Source organism: Benincasa hispida, chromosome 5 (genome assembly GCF_027475165.1).
Source record: "Benincasa hispida cultivar pf3 chromosome 5, pf3_genome.v1.1, whole genome shotgun sequence".
NCBI classification, from domain to species: domain Eukaryota; kingdom Viridiplantae; phylum Streptophyta; class Magnoliopsida; order Cucurbitales; family Cucurbitaceae; genus Benincasa; species Benincasa hispida.
Window position 1 is genome coordinate 350906 of NC_143482.1, and position 26400 is coordinate 377305.

Consider the following 26400-nt stretch of genomic DNA (forward strand, 5'->3'; position numbering starts at 1 on the left):
ACCTTTCTTGTGTATCCTCTATCTTATATGTATAATTATACATTGTTTAAAAAACACTCTTGAACTTTAAAAAGTTTTAAAAATATCCATAAACATCCAAAATGAGTTAAAAAATATCTTTATCATTAGTTTTGGATGGAAACCGTTAGTGTTTTGTATAAAAAAATACTCTTGAACTTTTAAAAGTTTTAAAAATAACATTTAAACTTTAAAAAATTTCTATAATAGAAATTGTTAATACCTTCTTACTTCTCTATTTTCTATCTTTTTTTCTCCCCTCTCTTCCGCAATACTCTCTTACACCCATTCTTGTGTTTAACATTTGTTTATCTCAAAAATAAAATATATAGAAAAAAAAAATAACACTAAACATGTAACATCATTTTATTTAATAATAATGTAATTTTCAATAACTTTATTATTTGAAAATTCAGTAATTGTCCTTAGTTGGAAGGCATTTTTGGAATTTTGGATTTCAAATATAAGTGCGGGAATTTAAGTTTGACGTGAAAATTATTCAATTTTTGAAATTCGATTTGAAAATTAATGGCAGGAATTAATTTTCTTTTGAAAAGGAAAGGAAATAAATAGTATAAAGTGGATTAAGTAAATGATTTAAATGTAATTATAAAATTTTCTTTTTAGTAATTATTATTATTATTATTATTATTATTATATAAAATAAAAAGAAGCCCATCCCTTCTCCCTCACGCACGAAACCTTTCTCCCCCAAACTTTCCTCCTGTCGGTCACGACCTCTCTCGTCGCCGCCTCCCTCACTACCCAAACCCTCTCTTGCTGCCGCCTCTCTCACTACCCAAACCCGACCTCGCACCGCTCGCCCAGCTAGAGAGCCGTCGTCGGAGTCGCGCCGCTCGCCCAGCCGAAGAGTCGTCTAAGTTGCCGCCGCTCCTAGCCACGAATGTCGCCGCCGCTCCAGCCCCCTGACCACCGCACGCCACCGCCGATCCAGCCTCCTGACCACCGCGTGCCGCGTCATCTTCCAGCAGTTGGACTCTTAGATTTTGGTAAGATCTATTTTGGTGGTTGGGTTTCTTGAAATATTTGGATGCCCACTAAGTTGGATTAAGGATTAAATTAGTCGCATTATTTTGATTTTAGATTTGAGCTTGGAAAATCACAACAGCGACTGTCCAGCGGATTCAAGATCGTTCGGTAAGAGTTATAATCCTTATTGTTGGTTTGTGGACACGCTTTGATTACTGAATTAAGTTTGACTTAACCCTTGTATCTTTAAGGTTCTAAGTCGTCATCCATTGGGATTTAAAATCTATTAGGAGGAGATTTTTGAGTCGAAATCTTGGGAGTGGTTGTTGATCAAGTTCTTTGGGTATTGTGGATTTGAATATGAGATTTCACAATTATTGTTAGACTGAAATTTAATGGTTGTATTCGTATATTAGGGTCGTTACTTCAAACCACGGTCATCGTTTGGTTGTCTAATTTTATCTGTGAAATTTTGATTAAGGTAAGTAATCATACTACTGGAATTGCCCATGGGCCAGACTTTAGTTGTATGCTAGTATGATAAGTGTATGTTATAGAAAATGTTAGCATGATAAATTATAGTGTGATCTGAATCAAAGTATGTTCTGGCACGAGATCTGAATTGTTTAAATATACACATAGATACTTGAATGCTAGTATGAGATGGTATGTGTTTCCATATGATTGTATATGATGTTGAGGCATACATGTATGTTGTAGAACTATGATGTTAAAGTATACATGAATATTATAGAACATGCTGTTGAGGTATATGTGTATGTGGTAGAGTCATGGTATTGAGGATTACATGTATGTCATAGATTCGTACGGTGATGATTTTGATGTTGAGACCGTGCGAATGTCCGTACTGATTAGTTAGATGCCCATAAGATTTTGTATTTCCTTCAGGATTCACCAGTTTGTGTTTCCTTCGGGATTCACCAGTTTGTGTCTTCTTCGGGATTACTCATTCTTTCTCATGTTGTTTCAGATAAGGGTAGAGATGCACCGGCGATGGACAAGCGAAATTCGTGATCGAGCCACTAGGACTAGTTTTTACACTTCCGCATAATGAGATTTAAAGTTCTTTTCATACTTCTCTTAATGTTAGTTTTGATGTTTGAAATTATTAGTAAGAATTGTTTTTTTCATATTTATTTATTAACCTTTATGATTTATGGGTACCCTATTCTTGTTTTAACGTTTACATTTAATAAATAACTTTTAAACTTCCTTATCTATCTAGCATTTATTTCAACATAAAGGAGTGTCGTTTTAAGTGTCATGCATGTATTTTAGTAACGGCCTAACTTAAGTCCTAGGGGATCGGGTCGTTACAAAACACTTCAATTAAGGTTTATGATCTATAAGAAGGATAAAGAGAATAATGAAAGCATCGGACATGTCAACCTGGTTAAGAATCTCTATTGGTTTTTGTAGTATGATGAAGGTATTATAGATGTGTCAACCTAATTGAGAGTTCTAGTGATTCTTCTAATTCTTCTAATTTCGTTTTTCACTATTGAAAAAATAGTAACAATAAAATATGAAGCATGCCCATATATTTAGTTTCCGAAGTTCAATAGAAATGACCGTAGAAACTGTGCAAAATATTTATATATATGCCAAACATGAACATATTTTAACTGACATATAGTATGTATTAATGATAAAAAAAAAAAGTCTATCATTCAAGCCATTTATTGTCTTAATTAGATTTTGGAAACTTTCAACCTCAAGATTAAAACGAAAGTTTAATACCAAGATGATATTTGAATCTTTTAAATCGTAGTAAAAAATTTCAAATTATAGAAAGATAAATTTCACATTTTTTTCGAATTATTTTAAAATTTGGCTGGATAGATATCAAATGTGATCTTAGATTGAAATTTTATGAGGTTATTGGTAAATGAACTATATATATATATATATATATATAATAAAATAGATTAAATCATCTTACTTTTAAAATTTTAAATTTGTTCCTTAGGGGACGTTTGGATTGAGGGAATTGAGATGTGAATAAGGGTGAGAATGGATAAGTGATATACATCTCATTGTTTGATACAAGTATTGAAGCTTTAGGCATGAGAATAAGCTATTCTCATGCATTTCTTATACCCATGGATGATATCCATCAAAAAGTGTCCATGATTAATTTTATAAATAAAATACAAAACTAATTTGCTACCATAAAATTATGATAACATTTCCATGTACAACCAAATACGATCATTCTTATTTAAAAGATTACCATCGGTGTGGTACTTTCATTGTAAAAAATTTTCTTATTCCAAACAAAATAAAAGTTTTCAAATCATTTAAAAAACTTTAAGTATTTTGGTATTTTTATTGATTAAATTATAAATTTAGTTCATAAAGTTTTATTTGAACCTTGCATATTAGACTTAATTTTAGCTTAGTAATCATTTTGAGGAGTTTCAATTTAGTTTATGATTTGATCAAATCTTACCACTTATCTTTGTTGTTCATTTATTTATTTTTGAACTAGGATCTCTTTTTTTCTTTTTTTTTTTTTTAAATTTATATAGCAACAAATTAGTGTCTTTTATTCAATTGATTGTGCTAATTGACTTGGACTAGAGATGGGTAAATTTTCAAATGGACAAAAGACAATATAGTAAAAGATTTTTTTTAACACATATAACCTAAATAAATAGACCTAATTATACAATTATCTAAACTATCTTTTTTTTTTTTTTTTTGCCTGAATAGCCTAATTATACAATGCATCGTCCTACGTCGTATATGGCATCAACATTATTGTCGAAATAGATCGATCAGGAGAGCATCTCCTAACACAAAAAAAAAACAGGTGTCAAGAAATCGACTTACTCCTAACAGCGTATGTCGATGTTGAGAGTATTAATGCTTCTGACGTTAGAATATACACATCAAGAAGTCGGTAGTAAGTTGTTCTCCCTTTGTATATTTTAAATACCTAGGTTGTTTTTATTATATATATACTTTAAAAGAAGATTTGAAATATGTGTAAGGGGGTGTAGCTCAGATGGTAGAACGCTCGCTTAGTATGGGAGAGGTATGGGACCCATACAATAGGGTCGTTGAGTGTAGGGAAGGTATTAGTACCTTACAACACCTATTTGAAAATATTTTATTTTTTTGTTATCCAATTTATTTTATTATAAATAGTCTTTATTTGTAAAAAAAAATGTAGAACTATTATTTATAATCAATTTCATTTAAAATTTGTTGTCATACTTTATTTATCTTAGAAATCCAATTTAAAAGCAAACAGTTAATTAATACGTAAATGTCAAACTTTAAGTTCAACAATGTCTCACTAAAGCTCACGCTTACTTCAAGAATAAAATAGAGTTGCATTTTATGAGTGGACAAATATCTATCAATTTATTCTCATGTTAATTATTGAAATCTCTAATTGGAGAAAACATTTACCTCAAGAATTTGGGACATTGTTGACAACCTCAACTTCGTTATAGGATTAACATGATATTTATAAGAAAATGTCTCATTCGGATGAGTGGTGCAATCCCTTAAGAAAGATTGAAATTTATTTTATAAATTAAGGTGAAATCAAATTAAAATTTTATTTAGAAAATTTAAATTTGAATGAAATTGAAATTCATTTAAAAACTTTGGTTATTAAAACCAAGTAAAAGAAATCATTTATGAAAATTTTGAATTTAGATTGAAATAGAAATTGTGATTGTTTTTAGAAATTTTGAATTTGGAATGATTTGAAATTCATTGATTTCAAATTAAATTTTATTTAGTGAATTCAAATGAAAACAAATTTAAAATATTTTGGAAATTAAACTTATGAAAATAAAACTCGATTAACAATTTGAATTAAAACAAAGTCAAAATTCGTTTATGAAAATATTAAATTTAGATTGAAACTGAGATGTTGTATTATAAATTCAAAATTAATTTAAATCCAAATGAATATTACTTAGAGAATTTAAATTCAAAAAATTGAAATATTGTAGAAATTAAATTTGGAATGAAATTGAAACTTGACTAACAATCTTGAATTCAAATCGATTTAAAATTCATTTATGAAAATTGTGAACTCTAGTCGAAATGATTTTTTTTTTTTATAGAAATTTCAAATTGAGAAAATTTGAAAAAAAAAATCATTAAAACAAAATAGGGGCTTGATACCACATTAATATTGGAATTCTCTTAGAACTCCCAATTAAAACGAAATGTAATTTGAAAAATCGAAAATTAAAAAAAAAAAAAATCAACTAAAGTGGAGTTTGTTTAACAAAATTCTCATCAACAAAAAGAAAAAAAAAGTTTAATGGGGAAAATCATTTTAAACATTATTAAAATTCAAATCCATTTGAGATTAAGTTTGACAGAAAAGTTTTGTTAAAAACTATTTGAAACCAAAAGTCAAATCCAATCTAATCATATTGAAATTTGGAGTGAAATAATAATTAAAATAAAAGAAAATAAAAGTGGGTGGGCCCAACCTTTACTTTTACCAATTTTCTTCTTCCTCACTATATATGAAACACATACATAAATACAGCTATACGATACTTATACGTTTGGATACAGTGATTTGTCAATTTTTTAAAAATTAAGATACGGATATGTCTAAGAATGCATCATTTTTTTATATATTTTTTTAATATATATATTTCTAAAAAAATGATGATACTGATACGTTGAAGATACATTTTTTTTCTTTAAAAAAATCTAGGATATAGATAAATTTATCATACAAGTTAATAACAATAGCACAAAATAGAATACAAACACTGAAATACAATACAAAAAAAAAGCAATATCTAAGATGTTGAAGTACAATAGTTAATAAAATGCAATAGAAAAGTGACTCATATTGCAAAGAAGAGAATAAGAATATTAGAGGGAGAAGTATGAAGATAAACGAAGAACTTATTATTGAAGATATCCAAATAGTTTATATTTTGATGGACTTTGTGGGCACTCAAACGTGAAGATGAAGATTAGATGATTCTAGTCTAGGGTTTGACCCGTTATTTTTTTTTTCTTTTAGTTGTGGACTCGAGTAGTGAGCTTTTTAAATAGATTACCTAATTTTAGATTGGGAAAAATTAGACGAGTTACTTGTCTTTTTCCTTAAAAAAAATACACATAGAAATAGATACATCAAATTGCGTATTAGATACGTATCTGAGAAGTATTTGGAAGTATAGATACGTCAAATCGCATGTCAGATACGTATCTGCGAAGTATCTGGAAGTATCGGTATCCGATACGTGTCTGATACTGATTCTTTGCCTCATATGAAGTATCTGTGCTTCATAGCTCACGATTTTCTCTCTTCTTCTCCTTCCTCTTCCCCTTCTTTTTCTTACATTTTTCTTTAGCTTGCTGCAATGGATGGTCACCGCTGGTGTTGGGTTTCGTTCATTGGAGGTCTGGTCATCAAAACCGTTCGTGGGTGTTGAAGACTCATGGGTTGTTGGGTTTTATGCCCTAAAACTCGTAGATAATAAATGTAATTAATTGACCTTCATCAATAAAGATTTATTTATGTTATTTCATCAATAAAGATTTATTTATGTTATTTCATCAATAAAGAGTTATCGATGTTATTTCAATAAATTTTATTAATTATGTTGTATTCTATTTTGTCTTAATAACCTTAAATCCAATAAACTAACATCCTATATTTTCTTATGAGTCTTTAACAATATGTGAAGACATACAGGGCTCAATGTTCAAGATACATTATAAAGGGTCTATAGTATAGGGATAAGAATGGGTACCTTATCCTGGTAACACTATGAATACAATCCACTTTGTATTTGATGCAAATGCAATGATCCAATGCGTTCGTGTAAATGACATGCGAAGGGGGTATCCTATGCAATGGATTTGCATAAGACCAGATTGTGAAATAGTAACTACTGGATGTAACACCATTGACTAGTTAGGTTTTTATTTCAATAGGAAGATCTAAGTAACTTAGTCTTAATCCTTATTATATTATGAGCTCCTGTTCACGAAGGATTGTCCTTTGATTTGTATAGGTGAGAGTTTCCAATTTGCTAACTCAATAAGCCTACCATTTTGGGGATAATACCGAGTGAGGAGCTGGGAATATAACAATATAAGATGGAATTCACTCATTCTCAACTTTAGGGTAAGTAGATGAGTGTTCCCTTAAGTGGTGTCGCTGGAACTTGAACAAAGGGCCCTACCCTCTCGTTGGCCTAAGAGAGGTTTCTGTTTAATGGTTGGACTATAAATAGATTGTTCATTAGAGGAGCACTGATACTTAAGGATACAAAGGAAACCCAAGGGTAAAACGGTAATTTGACCCAGTTGATGTTACGAATACTCATGAAGGACTAACTTACTATTATTGATCTATATCCATAGACATAGAAATATATCTACAGTGGAAGAATTCAGTTATAGGTCTTTAGTGAAATGTATCCACAGTTAACAAATATTGATTAATTTGGTTAATGAATTTAGCCAATTAATCTCATATCATTGGAAAAGTGTAGGTCCATAAGGTCCTGTTGTTAGCTCGCTAAAGGATATTAATGAGGAATGCTTTGAATCGTTTAAATCAATTGACGAAAATGTATATTAATGTGATTAATATATAGTTAATTATAGATGTGATCTATAATTCACATTATGTGAGGGAGAGATATTTGAACGAGATTCCGATATTGATATATGGGAATTAGATTTCTAATGAGATGTATACATATAAATATGTAATATTTATATGTTAATTAACTCTATATTAAATATGATTTAATATAGTTACTTATTGATTAATTAATGGTTAATTAATTGATTAAAATTTTTTATAGAGGGTTGGATGCATATAAGCATGGGATGCGTATATTTATTAATTAACTATATATATATATTAGATTTAATATATATGGTTATTTAATTGATGTGATTATTAATTAAATAAATATTATTTGATTAATTTGGCAAAAGAGTAGAAAAGGAAAGTATTGGAGAAGGAGTTAACCCTTCTCCATATAAATTCCTCCTCATGGCCCTTTTTAGGGTAAGAATTCAATTTGATGATTTAAACCTAGCCACTAAAAGGAAATTCTTTCTATACACTCTCATAAATCCCTCTACCTCTTCCTCTTCCAATTGTTGGATTCCACTTATCCAATTATTTGAACTCCTAAGAGAATAATAATGTTATTCTTATGGTCATGTCCGAGATTGATTAAGAAGACGTTCGTTTGAAAAGCTAGAGAAAATTTCAAGAGGGGTGGGAGTCTATAAAGGTAAGAATGATTCTTCCCCTTTGTTTCTCCTTCGTTAAAGCATGCTTTTATAATGTTCATCCTATTTACTATTCTGTTTTGTTGTTATTTTTGTTTCTTATAAAATGAAAAATCGAATGCAAGACGGTCCTAACACTTTCGCTCGGGATTCGATTCCCAAAATTGATATCAGAATCAATTTCTTGCATTTTGTTTTTTCACATTCTGGAAACAAAATTAGTTTAGAAAGGTGGGATGTAAATCTGCATTTTGAATGTGAGATTTGCGAAATTAGATGAAATTTTGGCAATTCGATTCCTAAAAATTGATATCAGAGTCAATTTCTTCTCAATCGTTGAAAGTGCCTCGACGCAGTGGGAGGATTGTATCATAACGTGACTGTTACTTGGGTTTAACTAAAACTCAGGTTGTCATACCAAATGATGGCATTGAGGATCCATTGTCCTACTTGAAGGGGTTAAACCCATAGGGTATAAATGGATCTATATAAGAAAGAGAGATGTTGCTGGGAAGGTACAAACCTTTAAAGCTAGACTATGAGGAAACTTTTTCCTCTGTTACTAATGAAGCGAGCAAGGACATACCAATCATATTGGGACGACCATTTTTATCCACTGGTTGCGCTCAAATTGATGTGTACAAGGGAGAGATCATGCTAAGTGTGAATGGAAACAAGCTCAGGTTTGACATTATTAAAGCCATGAAGTATTCAGAAGAAGAAGGCCTAATAGATTCCGACAATGAACCCAGTTGTAATAAAGAAGAAGAGTCCGGAGATGAAAATGAAGGAGAGGATGCGACCGCATCCGTAGCAACCTGCAATGCGATCGTGGAAACGAAAAACCAAGAAGAAAAATTGACTTTGAATGAAGAGAGAACAACATAACAACCTTCCTTAAAACAACCACCGACTATGGAATTAAAAAACTTGCCAAACCACCTGAAGTATGTTTTCTTGGGGCAAAACGAAACTCTGTCAGTAATAATTTCCTCTGCATTACAAGAAGATCAAGAGAATGTGCTGATTAGCATCTTGAAGAAGTACATAAAAGCAATAAGATGAACGCTAGCAGACATAAGAGGAATCAGCCCTGCGTATTGCATGCACAGGATACGTCTCGAGAAAAATAAAAAAGGGTCTATCGAACCTCAACGAAGACTAAATTCTGCGATGAAGGAGGTTGTGAAAAAGGAGATAATCAAATGGTTGGACACAGGCATTATCTATCCAATCATCGATAGTACGTGGGTCAACTCCGTGCAATGTATGCCAAAGAAAGGAGGAATGACGGTAGTTCCAAATGTAAACAACGAATTAATACCAATGAGGACCGTCACTGGTTGGCGGATCTGCATGGACTACCGTAAACTCAATGCGGCGACGAAGAAGGAACATTTCCCCTTGCCTTTCATGGACCAGATGCTAGACCGCCTAACAGGAAATGATTACTTCTGCTTTTTGGACGAGTATGCGGGCTATAACCAAATCATGATTGCTCCTGAACACCAAGAGAAAACCACATTCACCTGCCCCTACGAAAAGTTTGCTTTTCGCTGCATGCCGTTCGGATTATGCAATGCACCGAACATGTTCCAGAGGTGCATGATGGCCATCTTTTCTGAGTATCTTAAAGATTCAGTGGAAATTTTTATGGATGACTTCTCGGTGTACGGGTAAACATATGAAGTCTGTCTAAACAATTTGGAAAAGATACTGAGAAGATGTGAAGAGACGAACCTTTTACTGAACTGGGAGAAATGCCACTACATAGTGAATGAAGGTATTGTGCTCGGGCAAAAAGTCTCCAAGGAAGGGCTAGAGGGGGATAAGGCGAAGATTGAGGCCATTGAAAAGCTCCCACCTCCAAAAAAAATTGAAGGTTGTCAGGAGCTTCCTAAGGTATGCAGGATTTTATCGATGCTTTGTGAAGGACTTTTCGAAGATTTCTCGACCATTGAGTGCGTTGCTAGAGGCCGAGAGAACGTTTGACTTTGATGAACAATGTCTCAACGCATTCAAGATATTGAAGAATGCATTAATAACCGCACTTGACTAGACAAAGTCGTTTGAGCTGATGTGCGATGTGAGCGGTTATGCGATGGGGTCAGTGCTAACGCAAAAGAAGAAAACAATGCTACACCCCATCGTATATGCAAGTAGAACCTTGAACCCTACCCAAAAAAATTACACTACCACTGAAAAAAGAACTTCTTGCGGTGATCTTTGCAGTGGAGAAATTTAGAGCTTACTTGCTGGGATCAAAGGTGATCGTTCACACCGACCACTCTGCTATCAAATATTTAATGACAAAGAAAGATGCAAATCCGAGGTTAATTCGATGGGTCCTTCTCCTTCAAGAATTCAACATGGAAATCATTGATCGCAAGGGGACGGAGAACCAAGTTGCGGACCACCTATCAAGATTAGAAAATTTGGAAGTCGACTGCAACCAGTCGGAGGTGAATGCAACCTTCCCAAATGAGTAGCTATTCAAAATTGAAGAATTACCATGGTACGCAGATATGTTCAATTATTTGGTCGGTGAATAATTCCTAGAAAATTACATAGCCCACCAAAATAGGCGGCTTATACACAAATGTAAATCCTATTATTGGGATGAGCCAAATCTTTACAAGAGGGGGTCGGATTAAATCTTGCATCAATGTGTACCAGAGACTGCTTACCAGCGCATACTATCTCAATGCCATGACTCACCGTATGGTGGACATTTTGGAAGTCAATGCACAACAGCAAAGGTGTTACAAAGTGTGGCCAACTTTATTCAAGGATGCAAGAGACTATTCAATGAAATGTGATAGGTGTTAACACACGAGAAGCATTTCATGGAAGAATGTGATGCCAATGAACATTATCTTAGAATTGAAGCTATTCGACATATGAGGCATAGACTTCATGGGGCCATTTTCACCATTAAATGGTCACAAGTACATTCTATTGGCCGTCGATTATGCTTCTAAATGGGTTGAAGTGGTATCGTGTGTCGCAAGCGATGCGGCGATAGTCTCCAAATTCTTGCGAAAAAATATCTTCACTCGTTTTGGCACCCCACATGCCATAATAAGTGATGAAGGTTCCCACTTTGTTAATGGCGTCATCAACAAATTGTTGCTCAAGTATAATATCCACCATAAAGTCGCCACCGCATACCATCCACGGACAAACAGCCAAGCTGAGGTGTCCAATAGGGAAATCAAGTTGTTCCTAGAGAAGGTCGTGAACCCTTCACGCAAAGATTAGGCCATGAAGCTGGACGATGCCTTGTGGGCATACAGGACCACCTATAAAGCACCTATAGGCATGTCCCCGTTTGCGTTGGTGTTTGGGAAGGCATGCCACTTACCGCTTGAACTGGAGCATAAAGCACTGTGGGCAATGAAGAAGCTCAATTTTGATTTGAAGACCGCAAGGGAGGCAAGGAAAATTCAGTTGATCGAGCTAGAAAAATAGAGAATTCAAGCATACGAAAATGCCAAGATCTACAAGGAACACACAAAACACTGGCATGACAAACGACTATGCAAAAGGAATCTCCAGGTTGGACAGAAGGTCTTGTTATATAGTTCTCGGTTATGACTTTTTCCCAGTAAATTAAAGTCACACTTGTCCGGACCCGTTATAATCAAAGAAGTATTCCTGCATGGTGCGGTCAAATTGACTAATGAAGAAGGGACCCGTGCATTCAAGGTCAACGAGCAAAGAGTCAAAATGTATCACGGAGGCGACTTTCATCGCGAAAATACCCCAATGGACCTGGAGAATCCAGACTGAAGAAAAATTGAGCGATCCCTGCGTTGTTATGCGACAGAAACTCATTAGGGACGCAATTTTTTTGGAGTATCCTTTTTATAATTCTCTTTCATGAACTTACCTACTTACTTATCTTTCTTTCTTGAACTTACCTCATTACTTTTTGGAATTTTCAACTCTGTCTTTCATATTTTTTACCCTCTTAATATTCAGCAATGATCATAGTAAATGATTGTGATGGAGCTACATGATAAACGAAAAACGCGACCAGTTTGTTCAGCCCATCGCAATCGAAGAAATCAGCTCGCCGCAAAGGAGGATGCGATCACAGATGATGCTGGCAACAGAGCAAATTTGGGGGTTATATCTTTCTTTGACTTTTTTTATTCCAAACTTTGCAATCTCGCATTTCATTTTTAACATTGAAAATTTTATCATCGAATCCTCTTTAGTTGGCACAATCATTAAATTGATTACTCTAGTTAGTCACTGCAACTTTTTCGTACCAATTATGACTTCAATGATGAAACACATGCCTCTATTTCTCATCGCATGTACTAGAATCAACTTAATTTCAGGATAGTCAATTCATGAAACATTTCTAGAAGTTAGTGGTCCACTAGCTTTCAAACTGACTTTTTTTTTCCCGAAACTTCCTAAGAGCATCGCATGAATTATTTCAGTCTATCAGCAATGAGGACATTACTATGTTTAAATTTGGGGGTGCCGGTATTTATTTTCAACCTTCCTACTTTTAGACATTTAAAAAAAAAATCGTTGAGATCGAATCCTACTCGTGGTTGGATGTCCGCGACACCCATGGGGGCAAGTCAAAACGAAGGTAGGAATCGTGATCAACACATAAATTAAATGATCGCAACTCCACTGCCAAATGGGCATGAGTTTAGACTGAGAAAGAGTGTCTTGTTCGTAGTTGGATGCTTGCACGACACCTATAGGGTGCAAGTCAAAACGAAGGCTAGCACTTGGATCAACACAAGGTCACAAAAAGAATATCTAAACCACGCAAGGATAAAAATCACTTAGAAACACCCCGGTTGAAAAAAGTTTTGAAATAAATCATGCAATATCCTGGAAACAAGTAAAGTCTTTTTGAAGGATAAACTTGTGGTCCCTAAGTTTTAGAAATATTTTAGGAAGAGATCAGGATAGAAAGTAAGAATATTTTGGTTCATAAGATTTGAATAAGGAACCTCGAGAAATCTAGGTAAGGAAAAGGCGACTGACTCTCTAAAGAAAATCTTTAGTTTATGCTTGAGGACAAGCATTGTTTTAAATTTGGGGGTGTGATAACGAGCAGAAATACATGTTATTACAGTGCAAATAAGTAAAACAATGAGAAAATGTGACGGTAAAAATATACAAAATCATGTCCCAAAGCGTTAAACTAAGAATATTGCGATCGCATGCGTCCATCGCATAAAATCAGCTAAATTACTTGTTTTGTGCAGGAAAAATGTGTTGGTGCAAATGAAATTGCGATCGAGGGAATTCAGCGTCCGCACGCGTTGAAATATTGTGACCGCAAAGCCATGTAATCGTATGCGCTCGCGATAAGTAGCTCAAGAAGATGGGCGCATCAAGATGAAAACTTAATAAATTATGATGGGATGGAAAGCTGATGACAGTCGAATCCAAATTTAGTTGACAAGCTGTTAACGACACAGTGTAGCAAGTACACTCAACTTTTCGGTAACCATTAATCGGATCATCAGACATAAGATTTAATGATCTCTCATCATTGCAATCATTAGAGAGAAAAGCTTCTTCACTTTGATCTCTATAAATACCAAAGGCGACCATCGATAAACAAGCTTAGCCATATAGAGCGTTCACGATATATAGAAGATAGTTAGCCGTAGTTATTCATAGTTATTTTTACACTTAGAAAGCGAAGGCGAGCGAAAAGAAGAAGATGCCGAGAGATCATTCTCGGACAGCTCGGAAGACTGCCAAGAAGTGCTACAAAAGGAGAGGGGGCCAACACCTGCGGAAGCAAGGACATTCATCTGAGTAGAGTTTGAAAGAATAGACAGTGTAAAAGGCCAGGAGAAGCAAGACATTGCTACCGGGCTTTTTATCTCTGCATTCTATTGTTATTTTATATTTTGCATTTAATCTATAAACAATGGAAATCTTATTTCAACTTATGTTCAATCTCTCTACTTTTCACATGAGTAGTTAAATTTCTGAATTGGTTGAGAAGTACTTAGCTAGCATGACCTGAGATCTTCACTTTATGCGATCGTCTTGTCTTATGTATGCATCATTCATCCTTTAGAGATGCTCGGGAGGGTGGTCTAAAGATTGAATCTAGGCTTGGGAATGTCAGATTAGAATCTAGGCTCGGGAGAGTTAGATTAGAACCGCATAAGCAAAAGATAGAAACTTAGGAATAAGCTTTGTTTGCACATCGCATGCACCCTATAGATAGGATATGATAGTATGTGGTCACCTTGTGTATGTGCACATCATTCATCATCGCATAGACAAGAATAGAGGCTTAGGAATAAGTCCTATCAATATTATCGTATACATCGCATGCGTCCTAGAATAGGAACTATGGCTTTTGCATTGGAAGATGATTTGTTGTTGTGTGTGTGTAGCATGATCGCATAACTTGAACGCAATCTTAGGAAGTGTTAGCTAAATCCCTCGTCAATCCGTTCCCCGCATACTCATTGTAACCATCGCTGTTATCAACTTATTACTCAATTCCATCGCATAGGATTTATACTTAAACACATCAACCAACTTATTTGTTTTGTCACCACAAAGGAATCAAAATTTACTAATGCAAGTATCTCAGTAGTCCCTGTGTTTGACTCTGGACTTACCAAGAAACCTAGTACGATCTATACTTGGATTTTACTAAGAAAACTTGCATGTGCAACACATAATTCACCACCGCAATTTCATACCATTATTTCATCACATTTACAATGCATCACACGTCGATATAATGTCCAACTTTAAATGTAGCACGAGTGAAACTTTTTTATACAAGAGGTAGAATTCATTTATAATCATATATGAAATGAACATAGATACAAATGCATGATCCTTTTATTTTAGATATGAACTCCTAAATATTCCATAAATGCACGACCCTTATGTCTACACAAGGATACTAAGGACAATCTTATCGTAGAATGTGAAAGATGCTAAAAGATGTTTTGAGTGATTTGGTAACTTTTTATGAATGTCAAAACTAATATTAGGACAAATTCTAATCTTAGAAAGACCAATGTTTCAAATTAGTTTAATGTTCTAAAATGAATTAACTTAAATGAGGATCTCACACATCTGTAATTATGTTCCTTCCAGAACATTACAATACCCCCAAAAATTTTATGTGCGTCCTGATGTGAGTGAGGAACTCGGGATCAAATTGAGAAAAGTGCAAGCACAAAGGGTTTTTTTCAGAAAAAAAAATTGAAAATCCTTCTTTCTTGAATACTATCCTCTTTGGGGAAAAAAGTCTAAATTCAAAACTTTTTATAGAAAACAAATTTAGAACTTCCTGTTTGGGCGTTTTTAGATTTTTTTACAAGACCTTTTTTTTAAAAAAAAAATAAAAATAAATAAATAAACTCTTCTTTCGGTTTGTTTTATTTTTCATTTCAAAAGATCATTGAATTTCTTTTTCTAAATACTCTTGGAAAAAACCCCAAATTTAAAACCTTTTTGTGATTGATTCCTGATTTTTAAAAATACTCTGTATTTAATTTTTTTTTAAGACCATACAAAATCTTTCTTTAGAACAAAATTTACACTATTTTTTAAAAGTTTTTTCGGTTAAAAAATGGAAAATTCTTTTCTTTCTTTCTTTCTTTTTTTTTTCTTTAGCTCTTTTTTGAAAACCATAGAAAAAACTTCATTTTCTAAAGTTCCATCTTAAAAAGAATAAAAAACCTAATTTTAAAAACTTCGATAAAGATATACTTTTTCTTCAAATTTTTGGCTTTTGGAGACTTTTTTTTTTTAAAAAAAAAAACATTTTTTCAAGACCTTTTTCTTTGGAAGGAAAACTCTTCTTTTTGTGTTTTTTTTTTTTTTTTGTTCGTTCGTTTCGTTTTTTTTTTTTTTTTTTTTAATTCATAGGAAAGACTCTCTTCTAGGAAAAAAACAATCAATTTTAAAACCCTTTATGAAATATTTTAAGACTTTTGTTAAGAAGACTTAGGATTTCTTTTTAAATTTTGATTTTAAAATTCTTTTTTGGGGAAAAAAAAGTATATATTACCTTAAAAGAATTTTCTTTTCTGAGGATCCTCTTTTTAAGAAAATTCTAATTATAAAAATTCCTATAGTTTTTTTCTATTTTTTTTCAAAAACCTTAAAAATATCATTTTTTTTCTATAGACTTTATTTTTAATTTTTTTTAAAAAAAATTCTTTATGTGAAAATTTATTTATGATTTTTTGGCTTTTGAGCACGAGACCTTTTGAACACAAACTTTGAATATCACCATGAAAATGAGACTTTGGAAACTGATTCGTAAGAATAAAATAGTCTCCTTACTTAGCTTCACTCGTATGTGTTCCACTTTTTTAATGTTTAGATCAAGGCACCCATATTATGTACACTTTTTTCTCAAGAACAAATTTTGTTTTGTTTTGTTTTGTTTTTTTCTTCTTTTGAAGGTCATTGAACTTTTTTTTTCTAAAAAGAAAATTCCAAATTCAAAATAAATTTTTGGGGTTTTTTTCTTTAGTTTTAAAATTTTTTAAGACATTTCCTAAGGATTTTTTTTTAATCCTTTTGCTTTTTTATTTTTGTTTTTGTGTTTTTTTTAGTTGTTTTTTGAAATTATTTTTCTAAAGACTACTTCTTAGAAAGAAAATTCAATTTCAAAATCTTTACGAAGCAAATGTTACAATTTTTGTAAAAACAAATCCAAAAAACTCTTTTTAAAAAAATTGGAAGACGATAGAAACTCTTTTTCCTAAAGACTGTCATCTAAAAAAAGAAAATCAAAACTTTTTACAAGATAAACTGAATTTTTAAACCTCATTTTATTAGTCTTTTTTTTCGTAACTTACAATATCAAGGATGTTTATATTAAGCAAATCACGAAATAATTAAATGGAAAAAAATGCATGTAATATAAACAAATCTATGTTCTCTAAAATTTAAATTTTGGAAAATCATTTATTGACTCCCAAAATATATGATACTGTAGGTTTGGGCCCTAATAATTTTAGTGTTAAATGGTCCCCAAGTCTTCCAATTGCTTTCATAATATAGTTGACTTGAGTAGAGATTTTTATACACTTACACGAGAACCAAGTTCCATGAAGGTCACATTATTCAGCCTCCAAATCTAATCCTAGAGAATATAGTCCGGGTAGGAGGCTTGTGAATGTATGTGGAATGGATGAAAATGCATAGACTGAGAATAATAAATAAATGTATTCTCAAAATTATTTACAATTATATATATATATATATATATATATATATATATATATAAACGACAAACAAAATAAACCAATAGAAATATATAGATAACAGAAATAAAATATAAAATGGCTTTGACCCTCTAAAGATAGACTCTAGTGGAGTCGCCAAGCTGTCGCAATGTCATCGCGACGTAGAGCGGTCGGCGTTCTTCCCTAAAGGTCTCTTTCGGTGAAAGATTTGGAGTGGCACCAATTATTATGGTGTGATTGGTCACCTACTTTAAGAAAAGAGAAAAAAATGTGGTATACTTAACCGAAGTTAGGTTCGGGGGACATTGAGTGTAGGGAAGATATTAGCATCCTACAACACTCGTTTGAAAATAATTTTTTTTTTGTTATCCAATTTATTTTATTAAAAATGGTCTTTAGTTGTAAAAAAAATGTTGATCTTATTGCTATATGTTTATTAAAAAATGTTAATGAAATTAAATAAAATATGACTATTTAAACATAGAGGTGTTCCCTTACGGTCAATTTAAATATCCAGTCTAGACAAAACTATTATTATGGTTAATTTTATTTAAAATTCATTGTCAAACTTTATTTTATTTTATAAATCCAATTTAAAAACAAACAGTTAATTAATACTTAAATGTCAAAATTTAAGTTGAACAATGTCTCACTAAAGCTCACTCTTCCTTAATAAAATAAAGCTGCATTTTGTGGGCGGACAAATGTTCATCAATTTATTATCATGTTAATGTTTGAAATCTCTAATTGGAGAAAACATTTACCTCAAGAATTCGAGACATTATTGACATTGACAACCTCAACCCTATCATAGGATTTAACATAATATTTATAAGAAAATATCTCATTCGGATAAATCACATTTTAGAAATAAAATATAAACTAAATCCCTATGAGTGGTATAAACCCTTAAGAAATATTGAAATTTATATTATAAATCAAGGTGAAATCAAATTAAAATCTTATTTAGAAAATTCAAATTTGAATGAAATTGAAATACATTTGAAAACTTTGAATTAAAGCCAAGTAAAAAAATTCATTTATGAAAATTTTGAATTTAGATTGAAATAGAAATTGGGATTGTTTTTAGAAATTCTAAAATTGAAATTATTTGAAATTCATTGAAATGAAATGAAATTTTATTTAATAATTCAAATTAAAATAATTTTAAAACTTTTTGAAAATTAAACCTATGAAAATAAAATTCGATTAACAATTTGAATTAAAACAAAATCAAAATTCTTTTGTGAAAATATTAAATTAAGATTGAAATTGAGATGTATTATAAATTCAAAATTGATATGATTCGAATTTAATTTAAATCATGTTAAATGCTATTTAGAGAATTAAAATTAAAACAAAATTGAAATATTTTAGAAACTCAACTGAAATTGAAATTCGACTAACAATCTTGAATTAAAATCAATTTAAAATTATTTATGAAAATTGTGAACTAAAGTCGAAATGAAAATGTTTTTTTTTTTTAGAAATTTCAAATTGAGCAAATTTGAAAAAAAATTCATTAAAACAAAATAGGGTTTGACATTGCATTAATATTAGAATTATCTTAGAACTCTCAATTAAAGTCATATTAAAATGTAATTCAAAGAATCGGAAATTAAAGACAAATCAACTAAAGTGGAGTTTGTTTAACAAAATTCTCATCAACAAAAAGAAAAAAAAAGGTTTAATAGGGAAAATCATTTTAAACATTATTAAAATTCAAATCCATTTGAGATTTAATTTGGAAGAAGAGTTTAGTTAAAAACTATTTGAAATGAAAAGTAAAATCCAATCAAATCATATTGAAATTTGGAGTGAAATAATAATTAAAATAAAAAGAAAATAAAAGTGGGTGGGGCCCAACCTTTACTTTTACCAATTTTTTCTCTCTCTCTCTATTCTCCTTCCACTTCCCCTTCCTTTTCTTTCTTTTTTTTAGCTTGTTGCATATGGATGGTCGTCGTCGGAGTTAGTTCCGTTCGTCGGAGGTTTGGCCGTCAGAACCGTTCGTGGGTGTTGAAGGCTCGTGGGTTTCATCTGGAGTCAAGCTTTGTCGGCCGAAATGGTCGCACTTCGATGGAGATCTCATTGGAGGTTATACTGTGATGAACATCTCCAGAATGTTGGAAATTTAGTATGATTTTTCTTCTACTTTTTATCTAAAATGTCTCCACTTAATCTCTACTCTCTTCTCATCTTCAATTTCTTTCTTAAATCTCCTTATTAGAGAAGAAATTAGAAATGGAAAAGGCAAAGCTAAGGTGAGGACAAAGGAGATACTCACCAAGGTAGTTAAAGAATTTGTTTATCACTCACCAACATGTAGTGTCACTTGTAATATTCTTATTCTTTTGTATCATTACTATTGTAACAACTAGAACAAAACTTGTATAAAAAAATAGTGTTGTGGCATTTAATATTATCATTGGAAATACAATACAAAAAAGGAGAAAAAGGAAAGTCCAAATGACGTTGCAATTCCCAGCTAATATTCAATCTTCAACTTCCATCATGATCCCCTTCTATAAGCCATAATTATGGATTAAATTAGGTATAAGATGGTTGAGAATCAAAGGGAGTGACGTGGGGAAGAAGAAAACGGGAAAGGGGTTTAAGAAGAACGAAGGAAAGAGATGAAGAAGACCAAAAACTTTTTTTTTACACTTTATTGTCTTTCATTCTTTTTCTCTTTATATACTTTTATTTTACTTTTACTTTTTTAATACTAAAAAAATTCCCATTTTTTTCAAACTCCATTAAATTTAAATTTTCATTAATAAGTCAAAATTATCAAACAATATAAATAAAATAAAATATAATTGAACAAGAACAAATATGGTGTCTACAATTATATTTCTCATTTCTCATTTAATTGATAAATATACATTTTTGTAATATGGTGTCTACAATTATATTTATTTTATTTACACATAATTAGTGTTTTTTATTTAATTGATTGAACTAATTGACTTTGACTAGAGTTCTAGGATTTAATTTTATTATATATATACCTAAAGTATAGTTCTAGCTCTTTTTTTGTTTTATTATTAGTAGTAGTATATAATAATAGAAGATGAGAGATTCGAACCACAGACTTTATAGTCAATTACAGTTACAAATATCAATTGAGCGACACTCTCTTTGACATTCTAGCTTGAGTTAAGACTGAAAAAAAAAAAAAAAAGAAGATAGATTTTCAAATCGACAGCAGACAATATAGTAAAAATTTAAAAGATTTAACCATATCATACAAACTAAATTGAAATCGACTCCAAACTAATACCTTAAGATATTAAAATTTTAATTAACAAATTTGAAATTTAAAAACCTATAGCAGAAGCAAGATGATTTAACTTTTTTTATTCATATATAGATATATATAATAAGTTGATTTATCAATAACCTCCTAAAATTTCAAAAAAAATGTGAAATTTATCTTTCTAATTGAAAATTTTGACTACAGTTTGAATCTTGGTATTAATTTGAAAAAAAATATCAATGCAGGGGTTGCCTGTGGAGCCAGCCGCCAAATGATGCTTAAAGATTCATCTATGTGAGAGATGGCAAAGTAATTCCAGTTAAAGTTATTGGGAATTTTAGATTACATTTAAAAATTGGTTGTTATTTGGATCTGAATGAGACTTTTATTGTATTATCATTTAGACGAAATTTAGTTTCTATTTTGAGTTTGGACAAATTTGGTTTTTCTTGTTCTTTTGAAAATAATAAAATTAGTCTTTTTCAAGATTATAAGCTTATTGGTACTGGTTCTTTAATTGATAGTCTATATATGCTTGATTTTTTTGCTTCATTTAAAAAGATCTTGTGATCTAATTCATGTGGTACAAAGCGTAAATTAAATGAGAATTCTGCTATGTTATGGCATAAGCGTTTAGATCATATCTCTAAACAAGGAATTCATAGACTTGTATCAGATGGAATTCTTGATTCTCTTGATTTAAATAACTTCAACGTTTGTGTGGAATGTATTAAGAAAAAACAGACAAACATAAGAAAATTAGGTGCCAACAGATGCTCATACGTCTTAGAACTAATACATACAAACATTTATGGTCCATTCCCTACGACCTCTTGGAATGGACAACAATATTTTATTACGTTCATAGACGACTATTTAAGATATGGGTACCTATATTTAATTCATCAAAAGTCTCAATCTTTGAACATTTTCAAGTCTTTCAAAGCTGAAGTTGAACTTCAACTTGGAAAGAAAATTAAAGTTGTCAAATATGATCGTGGTGGTAAATATTACGGTAGATATGATGGACCAGATGAATAACGTCTAAAGCCCTTTGCCAAATGCCTAGAGGGATGTGGAATCGTCCCGCAATACACTATGTCGGGCAAACCCAACATGAATGGTGTAGCGGAAAGGCGGAATAGAACACTTAAGGATATGGTAAGAAGTATCATTAGTCATTCTTCTGTACCAGAATCCTTCTAGGGTGAGGTACTAAAGACTGCAATATATATCCTTAATAGAGTACCTAATAAAGCAGTAACTAAAACTCCTTATGAGCTATGGACAGAAAAGAAGCCTAGTATTAGGCATCTTTACATCTGGGGTTGTCCAACTGAGGCTAGGCCTTACAGACCTAATGAAAGAAAATTGGACTCAAGAACTATTAGCTACTATTTTGTTTAGTATTCTAAGCGCTCTCGGGGTTTTAAGTTTTATGATGCCACCTCTATATCATTGTTTGAGATAGGAAATGCTAGATTCCTTGAGGATGTTGAGTTTGGTGGGAAAGATAACATAAGGAAAGTTATCTTTGAAGAGGAATTAGTTTCTTTTCCTCATGTGGTTATAAATGATGTTCACACTCCAATTCTTACTTCACTATTGAACCAATTATAGAACAAGACAACATTGAAATCCCCGTTGTTGAACCTGAAGTTCCAACTCAACAACCTCGAAAAGTGCCACTAAGAAGATCTACTAGAGAGTGAAGAAGTGCATTTCTAGATGATTATATTTTGTTTCTTCAAGAATATTAGGATCATGTGGGCATAATGGAAGATGATCCAATCAACTTCCAACAAGCTTTACAAAGTTCTAACTCTCAAAGTGGATGAGTGCTATGGAAGAGGAAATAAAATCTATGAAAGAGAATGGCGTTTGGAAACTTGTCGAGCTGCCATCAGAAGTAAAACCCATAAGTTGTAAATGGATATTTAAAACCAAAAGGGATTTACGTGGTAATATCGAAAGATATAAGACTCGTCTTGTTGCAAAAGGTTTTACTCAAAAGGAAGGCATTGATACAAAGAGACTTTCTCTCTGGTTTCATCGAAAGACTTTTTTAGGGTAATCATGGCACTGGTAGCTCACTTTGATTTAGAGCTACACCATATGGATGTAAAAACTGTGTTTCTCAATGGGAACATCGATGAGACGATTTATGTGGTATAACTCGAAAACTTTGTATCTGGTAATTCAAAGTCTATGGTGTGCAAATTAAAGAAATCCATCTATGGTCCCAAGCAAGCTTCTCGTCAATGGTATTACAAATTCCATGAAGTGATAACCTCATTTGGTTTTGAGGTGAATATAGTAGAAGATTGTGTATATCACAAGTTCAGTGGGAGTAAATCAATCTTTCTAGTGTTATATGTCGATGACATACTTATAGCAAGTAATGATGTACGTTTATTGCATGACACTAAGTGATTTCTCAAAAGGAATTTTGAGATGAAGAATCTTGGTGATGCTTCTTTTGTATTAGGAATTTAAATACTACGAGATCATTCTTTAGGTATTTTGAGATTATCACAAAAGAACTACATTGAAAATTTTTTGAGTAAATTTGGCACGAAAGTTTGTGCACCAAGAGATATCCCGATCGCTACAGGTGATAAATTTTATTCAGGTCAATGCCCCAAGACCACACCCGAGACTAAGGAGATGCAGAAGGTGTAGGAATTATCAGCAACAGTGGAAGTACAAGGATCATTTAAGCACTCTAATTCACTAATTTTGGCAAAATATAAAGCATGCTCTAGTAGAAAACAAGTGAGTTTCAAGACATATCTCTTGTAGAACTTCTTCAAAGCTCCTTCAACAGCTTCTATTTTCTTCAAATCTTGTTGCAGATCACCTCAAGATCTTCTCCACTATTCTCTTGGTACTTTAGATTGAGTTGTGGGACTCAAAACAAGCTTGAATCAAGAGATGAAGGAAAAAAGCTCACAACAACAATCTTGTTGAAGAACCCTTTCTTCAACCCAAATTTTCTCTAAAATTCTCTCTTGATTGCATGCCCAAAATTTACTCCAAACTCTTCATTATATTGCAGATCAACATGCAAGGGAAAGAGTTATATGAGTTGCAGCTCATGCTTGGAGAAAAACAAGGCAAAGTGAATGCTGTTTGTGTGAGCAACTTAAATGATGGATAATGGAAAAACGATTTTTCCATTTTGTGTTTTGTTTTTCTCAATTTAATTTCAAAAATTAAACCTTGATTTTAAAATCCATTTTGATTTAAAACTGAAAAATAAAATTAATGTCATAATTAATTTAATATCAAATATTAAATTAATTTTTATGCATATCCATCTTTATATATTTAAATCATATTTAAATATATAAATTCTCCTATTCCATTTAATTCTCAAATTAAGCATGTAATTATATCTCATATAATTACTAATTCCCTTAATTCTAATTTGAACGTTTCAAAATAACTTATCATGCTATTTTAGAGCTAGTCTGTTACGAGCTAGTAGAGGGACCTCGCGGACCTACAGATCATGGGCTCCAACGATCCTAGATTAATCGTCACACCCCCTCTCAGATTACCCTTTTAATCTAGATGAGGATATGACTGTGGTAGTTACTAACCCTATTGCCAGTACCTACCACCAAAGCCTTCTAATCTAAATACCAACCTGTTTAACACATTAGTAGTATACGCATACAACAACCCTCCCTTAATCCCTTAAGGTTCTACAAAGATACATAAACACATGCATACAGCCATGACATAACATCTACGGAAAAATATTCACAAATGACCCAAAACATTCCTAACAAAGTGTACATAAACAAGCCATCAACCTAAGTTCTTCTGAATAAGCCGGGCTTTTCAGTGGCAAACAGCAGCAGAATCAACCTTGAGGAACCTGACCGCTACCTGAAAAGGAAAACATTTGAAAACATGAGCTAGAAGCCTAGTGAGTGACTTAATAAAAACATAAATCTCGTGTTTAACGGAAAGCTTGAAAACATAATACTAGAACTAAAATGTACCAAGGAAACGTGTACAAAAAACCTTTAAAACTACCATTAAACATCATTATTCCTTAGTTGAGAACAAACATACATCACTCTAACTCCCAACATCTGTTACCAGCCAAGAGACCCATACTTCGGCCTCCCTTTGCTGGTATATAGCCTAGGAGACCCATACTTCGACTTCCCTTTATCCTTAGTTGAGAGTGAACTACTAGATCTAACTCTCAACGTCAACCTTAGTCGGGGAGAACCCTTTTATTCAATCCCTCAATGTCAACCTTAGTCGGGAAGAACCCTTTTTCTCAATCCCTCAACGTCAACCTTAGTCAGGGAGAACCCTTTTTCTCAATCCATCGATGTTATATTACCAACGTGCACGTGGTATTTTCTATATACCGTCAACACCTTCGGTACATTTATTCAGATACCTTCTTTACCTTCAGTATTCGGCTCACTTAAGCTATCAAGTTCTCAAAGAGCATTAAAAGAATAGTTTTCAAATATAACATAGAAAACTCCTTAGGATACCTTCCTTACCTTTAGTATCCCTCTTCATTATGTTTAGAAATACCAAAGTATGTACTTTGACAACCTTAGGCATTTAAAGCATAGTACATTAGTACTGTCGTACCTTAGATACTTAGCTAGGATACTTTCTCATTGTCTTTCAGTATCCGTCATATAACTAGTCACAAACATTTAGTTGAACACTAAGGCTTAGTGCTCAAATCATCATACTAGTTCATCATGAAAACGGAGTTACTAAAACATGTTGAAAGTATTTGGACAAGATAACATATTTAAATCGTGTCAATTTCCATGGAAAACATGCTTTGCTTAGTATGAGAAATAACTTCAAACATATGTTGCTTGGCACCTCATTTAAAACACTTAGTGTGAAAAATAACTTCAAATAAATCATAGTTCCAAATCATTAAAACATTAAATTATCACATAGTCACTCACAGCTCGTTGTCCTCTTAACAGGTTATACGCCTCTTCTAGCTCTTCTTGGCTTGAAAGGACATAATTCCCAGTTAACTACTTAGAATTCTTAGCAAAATACATCAAATAGTTCATTTACCAATGGAACTTTCATCATCAAAGACAGCTTTACTAGCGAGATACTCATCATGAGTGAATTCTTCCTCATGAGCGAGATCCTCCTCATGAGCGAAATCAAGCTTTTCCTGGCAAACTTTCATCCTAGCGATACTAACCTTACCAGCGATATTCAGCCCAATTTCTAGCGAGATTTCCTTCTAGATCGAGATCCTCAGCGTAAAATTAGCAAGATTTCCTTCATAAACGAGATCCTCATTCTCCATATCTCGCTATAACTCTCCATGGTGAGTTGTTTGCTTGTTCTTCTCAAACAGTTCTCTGCTTATGCACAGATTCTCTATTACAACTTCAAAAATTCTATCTCAAAATCCAGACCTCTTTTGAAGAAAAATATCCTTCTACAAACTTGTTTAGAATTGAGTTAATTTCTTACCTTAAAATTTCAGCCAAAAATTCCTTATAGTTTGGCCTAGAGCTTCCAATCTTCACCTCGGGCCCTGATTAATCCGTGATTCTACCTCGTCTTCACTTTCTTCACTTCTTGTTCTTCTCCTCCTGAAAT

At 32.3% G+C, this 26400-nt stretch overlaps 1 protein-coding gene and 2 long non-coding RNA genes across 3 annotated transcripts; all 3 read left to right on the forward strand.

Annotated features, from left to right (window-relative positions):
• The first annotated feature begins 665 nt into the window (after window positions 1–665).
• On the forward strand, window positions 666–2275 carry LOC120069633 (uncharacterized). The gene is made up of 3 exons (XR_005479612.2): window positions 666–1028; window positions 1123–1176; window positions 2000–2275. It is a non-coding gene; the product is annotated as an uncharacterized LOC120069633 (long non-coding RNA).
• A 7184-nt stretch (window positions 2276–9459) lies between these two features.
• Window positions 9460–11757, forward strand: LOC150035818 (uncharacterized). Its single transcript, XM_090313951.1, has 2 exons — window positions 9460–9755; window positions 11583–11757. The coding sequence occupies exons 1-2, from the start codon at window positions 9460–9462 to the stop codon at window positions 11755–11757; spliced, it is 471 nt and encodes a 156-aa protein (XP_090170077.1).
• Window positions 11758–19422: 7665 nt separating this feature from the next.
• LOC120069634 (uncharacterized) lies at window positions 19423–21277 on the forward strand. The gene is made up of 2 exons (XR_016529462.1): window positions 19423–19650; window positions 21021–21277. It is a non-coding gene; the product is annotated as an uncharacterized LOC120069634 (long non-coding RNA).
• The last annotated feature ends 5123 nt before the right edge of the window (window positions 21278–26400 follow it).